We start from the raw sequence: 5,000 nt of genomic DNA, 5'->3' as shown, positions 1-5,000 counted from the left end.
TAGGGTTAAGAAGGAAATAACCACGTTAGAACGAACAGCGCTCATTTGTATATAACATCGCCATGGCAACAAAGCCAAATCGGCCACATAATGTTCTCCCGATGGAGAGAACATTAGCGGGCAAGGTAGACCTATTTGCAGTGAGGATGAAATGTGTGTTTGCGTTTCTGTGTGTCTCTCAATCTGTGTGCTTGAGAGAGAGTGGGGGAGTGAGTGAGTGAGTGAGAGTGAGAAAGCGAGAGTGAGAGCGAGAGTGAGAGCGAGAGAGAGAGAGAGCATATGGTCTCTTCATGGGGGGCACAGGGGGAACAAGCTTCAAGAGGCTCAGAATGACGATAAATTAAGAAATATAACCGCACAAACACAGCACAAAACAAAGTTGATCAATTTTTGCTTCCTGGTGTGTTGAAATTAGTGTATAACACAGTATACGTGTGGTCACCTGGGCTTGATCATGGGCATCTCAAAGGTGATGTTCTCCGCTAGACTGGTGTTCAGCAGCCAGGGCTTCTGGGAAGCGTAGGCTACAGAGCCCCTCTTCCTGCCACGGGCAGAAAAAAAATAAAATCAACAATCACACACGAATCGACCGATAAAAGAGCAACACAGAGAGAATTATTCATCAGGTGAGTTTGTCTCTAGTTTCAGAGCCAGATTTAGAGATTGTGTGACTGTGTGAATAGGATCTCATATTATTGAGACATCCCCCACTGATACGATTGACCTGATTCAATATTTCTCCTGAAAGCGAATGCGATCATGGCAAATTCCTCCCAACCACAAATCTTCCAAACTCAAAAGCGTCTTTTTTTTGTAATAAATATACAGTCCTTTGTTCACATCTGAAATGTAAGTGTGAGTGATATGAACCAGTAAAATGAGTGATATGAGCACCAAAATAAAAAAATCCCACCACCAGCCAACGGTTCATCTTGTGGGATAAAACCCTTACTGCTCGCTTCCCCGATAACCAGATCATCAAGTTGAATCATTATGCTGATATGCTGTTAAGTTCACTCAAAGGGGAACATTAAAGCTAGCATTCTGCCCTGCGTTACACTGCTGTGTGTGAGTGTTTAGCACAGATAGCTGAGCGTGTGATGCTATCCTGTCCTCCTTTTGCGGTGATAAACATAGAAATGACTGGATAGAGACCATCTGGCAGAGAGAGAGAGAGAGAGAGAGAGAGAGAGAGAGAGAGAGAGAGAGAGAGAGAGAGAGAGAGAGAGAGAGAGAGAGAGAGAGAGAGAGAGAGAGAGAGAGAGAGAGAGAGAGAGAGAGAGAGAGAGAGAGAGAGAGAGAGAGGGTAGCAGGAGCTCACCTGATATCCCCGTCCCCAGCCACATCCCTGTCTGTTGGACTGCAGAGGAGCAAGCACACACACACACACACACACACACACACACACACACACACACACACACACACACACACACACACACACACACACACACACACACACACACACACACACACACACACACACACATAACCCCCCAAACACAAACACACACATACACCAACACACACTGGTCACAAAGTCACATGGATAAATGAATAACAATAGATACACAAAAGTGTTTGTAAATCTCAGAGGGACCATGACTTTTTTTTTTTCAGTTTTCTATATCACTATATATTATACTGCTAAATATTGTATCACTACCATAAACAGTGGTTGCATAATCCACCCTCTTTCTCAACTCTTCCTCACTGTGACACAATGATCCATGCCCAGCGAACCAAGAGGCCCCCCACCCCCCCACCCAGCCTGGCTCTGCTCTCCCCTACATGGGCCTGTCATCACATCAGCCCAGTCTATCATTAGCCACGCGATTGGCCCTCCCAAAATAAGCAGGTTCCAGGGAAGGCGTTCCTTCCCGGGCTCCTGACTGAAGCCAGCGTCCAGCAGACCAAGAATGTGTCAGCGGCCAGTGGACCGGCGGTGGATACCCAGGCCTGCTATGTGTTGACATGGGTTTAAGTCTGCGTCACATGACCGGGACAACTTACCTCTCATCTCCCACTGAGTCTGGATTTTCTATACTGCAGAGGGGAAAAAAAGAAATGACATGAACACTGTGCAATGTAATAATTGACATTCACAAGGAATGAACAATGACAAATCACCCATGTACAAAGTTGCGTTCCATAGCTACCAAGGATCCTCCAACGTACGGATACAATTACCGATTTGAGAATAACAACTAAAGCATGACTGATATGAGAGCCTTGTCTCGAGGATGGTTCGGTCGTCACGCTTGCCACCCGTGAACATTCTCTCACATTAACAGAGCCTCCAGAGGCACTGAGCTGACACTGGCTACGTGTGGCGTGGCGAACAGAACGGTGTGGGCTGTTTTAACCGTTGGCAGGTTCACCATCCTCCCAGAGTTCCTGAGAAGGTAACTTTAAGGGCAACTTAGATTGTATTTCATTTCATTTTATTCTATTTTTATTCTATTGTATTTTATTCTTTGTTAAGCACAGAAAATACAGATTATGTCACAAAAACATTTCACTGCATATCCTGTATGTGTATATGACAAATCAAAACCTTGGCATCTTTGTTATCTTTAAAGTCCTGTGTGTGGACCGCGGCAAATAAACCGCCCTTCTCGTGATACAAAATGGCGGAATCTGAATCAGAAAATAAATTGAATAAGTGTGACCATAAAGAAGGGAAGGGGGCGGGTCTTCATCAGCAGCGCGGTGGGGACCAGCTCCTGTCTAAAGGGTCTGCCGCGGCAGTTCTCAGCTGTTCATGACGTATCCCGTGGCGTAGCGACACCTTAGATCAGAGCAGCGGTGGGCACACGCCCGCAGAGAGGCGCGTACAGAAACACACTCTGTAGACGCTGCGTCAGAGTCCCAGGGGAAACAAGATGGGATCACATCCTGAGAAGGTGCAAGGCCTGGAACTAGCATCTTTATTTGTTTGAATAAAACCTGTAAACAATGTTGGTGAATTTAATTAAGCTCCACGGTGGTTAATGTGGCCCCTGGGGCGGTGAATTGATTACATCTACTAATTGACTGAAGCTAGGGTAGGCAATTTATTTTAGAAGCTTTTTTGTTATACATGATAAAGTGTAAAGTGGCCTGTAATAAGCCAGGCTATACAGACAGGTCAGCAATGAAATGATTGGATGGCTGACCTGTCTATCTACTACATGGCTACCTGCGCACAGTCTGGTCAGCCAATCATTGCACATGACCAGACTTCAACAAGGTTAGGCCGACCTACTGCTAAAGTTAGCCCTTTGGGGGAGTGGGGCTGTGAAGGGAATGGTGGGATTTGGCAGGTGACTCTGCATGACGACAGCCGTCATGGCATAACACAGCTGCTCAAAAGCATCTCCGTCCCTGATATTAGGGGAGTTTTTAGGTTTTAGGGAGTGCCACATAATGTGTCAGTCCAGCCCTCTAGAACTGTGATTTAAAGACTTTACGACAGAATTGATTAGATGTGAATATCATGTCTCTGCCTGTTCTGATCTCCCTTGGGAGGTTTATTTGCTGCTCGTCATACCGCCATATACAAATGGGTTGCCCTGGCTAATAAATAATTAACTTTAAATGAATGAGTTCAAACTGAACACATGGTTTACACGAGAATTACCTCAGCGTTTATCTTGCTAATGAGTCATAAGCAGCCGTGAAGGATTTTTAACGACGTGCGTGAAAACAATTAAGCAAGTATCACGAACAAACCCTGAGATCAACCCATTGAGACCATGTCATCAGCTGAGAGGTACCCATTACCGGCTGATTGGCTGTCACATTATGGAGCACGTCGCCATAGCAACAGGGTACTCAGACCACAGACGCCAAGGTGATGCCTGTTAACTATCTGCTGTCATTTATCAACCTACTTACCTGATAACCACGACTCATTAACTCTTACGGGAAGCAAACAAAGACTCTGGCTAAAACATTTCAACCATAAACTCTTAAAGGTGACATATTATACCACCAGGTGGTATAAAGAAACAGAAACATATTCTTGTTTGGTTTGGTCCATGGGTACTCATCAAAACATTTCTGGGTCTGGATAGCGAACAGGACCTGGCCTCGGCCCTATCGTGTTCCAGACAACTTCTCCAAACGTTCTTTTCACTACTTCATTAGCCCAGACCGGGGTCGGGTGGCAGCTCTTTAGGCTTGCTCTGCGATACTTGAGTGGAGGTCCGGGTAGGAGGGGGAGAAACCTGTTTTGATACGTTGCCACGACCCAATTATACCACCAGGGGGGAGGGGGTGCGAGTGGATGGCAAGTGTGTGTGTGTGTGTGTGTGCGAGGGTGTGTATGTGTATTTGTGTGTTTCTCTATGTGTGTGTGCAACATGAATCTGGGAGGGGCACAGTGGTGGAAGTTGATGACATGTGTGTCTGCGTGAGGGTGTGTGCGTGTGCGTGTGTGTGTGTGACTAATGACAAAGTAACAATATAGTGTGGGAATGCAAAGAGGTTGGCGGACGTATTGAGACAGATGGGACCTGGCGTCGGACCAGACGATGAGCGCTCCGCTCAAATGCCTTCCTAATTGGAAGGCTCGGATGATATCCCGCGTCAGGAAACAAGACCGGAAGGCCAGCGGGAGAGGTGGGGGAACAGTATGTCGTGGTTTAACAAGCCGCTGCCGTGGTCGCCGAGGAGCGGCGCTCTGGACGGGGATTAGTGATGATCCACTGGGACAATTCAAGGAGAGGTTGTTGTCGTTATTTATCGTTGTGAACTCAGTGTCTAATGGCTTTTGGAACTACTGCTTGAGAGGCTATAAGTGCCGGTGCATTTCTCTAAAGTGAATTATCAGGCCTTTGTAATGAAAATGTTCCGTTCGGGTCGCCCCCCTCAGGGCTCGATGGGTATTGCCTGATGTTTGCTGAACACAGAAAGTCGATCTCAACCAGACAGCACATTACTGAAATGATCTGGATCTTGGAGGTTTGGCTTTGGAGGTTGAAGGTATCCCCCGGGCAGACCCTTCTCTCCCAGAG

At 46.6% G+C, this 5,000-nt stretch overlaps 1 protein-coding gene across 2 annotated transcripts in view; it reads right to left on the bottom strand.

Annotated features, from left to right (window-relative positions):
- The window catches only part of abcc8 (ATP-binding cassette, sub-family C (CFTR/MRP), member 8), a 63,464-nt gene that overhangs the window by 31,007 nt on the left and 27,457 nt on the right, over nucleotides 1-5,000 (bottom strand). For both annotated transcript variants that reach the window (XM_030365996.1, XM_030365997.1), the window contains 3 exons: nucleotides 2,014-2,046; nucleotides 1,322-1,360; nucleotides 443-541 (listed from right to left, as the gene is read on the bottom strand). In XM_030365996.1, coding sequence (XP_030221856.1) covers nucleotides 443-541; nucleotides 1,322-1,360; nucleotides 2,014-2,046 — 171 coding nt within the window. The remainder of the gene's footprint in view (nucleotides 1-442; nucleotides 542-1,321; nucleotides 1,361-2,013; nucleotides 2,047-5,000) is intronic.

This window comes from Gadus morhua, chromosome 9 (assembly GCF_902167405.1).
Source record: "Gadus morhua chromosome 9, gadMor3.0, whole genome shotgun sequence".
Lineage (NCBI taxonomy): Eukaryota > Metazoa > Chordata > Actinopteri > Gadiformes > Gadidae > Gadus > Gadus morhua.
This window is presented reverse-complemented; position numbering and strand designations above follow the sequence as displayed.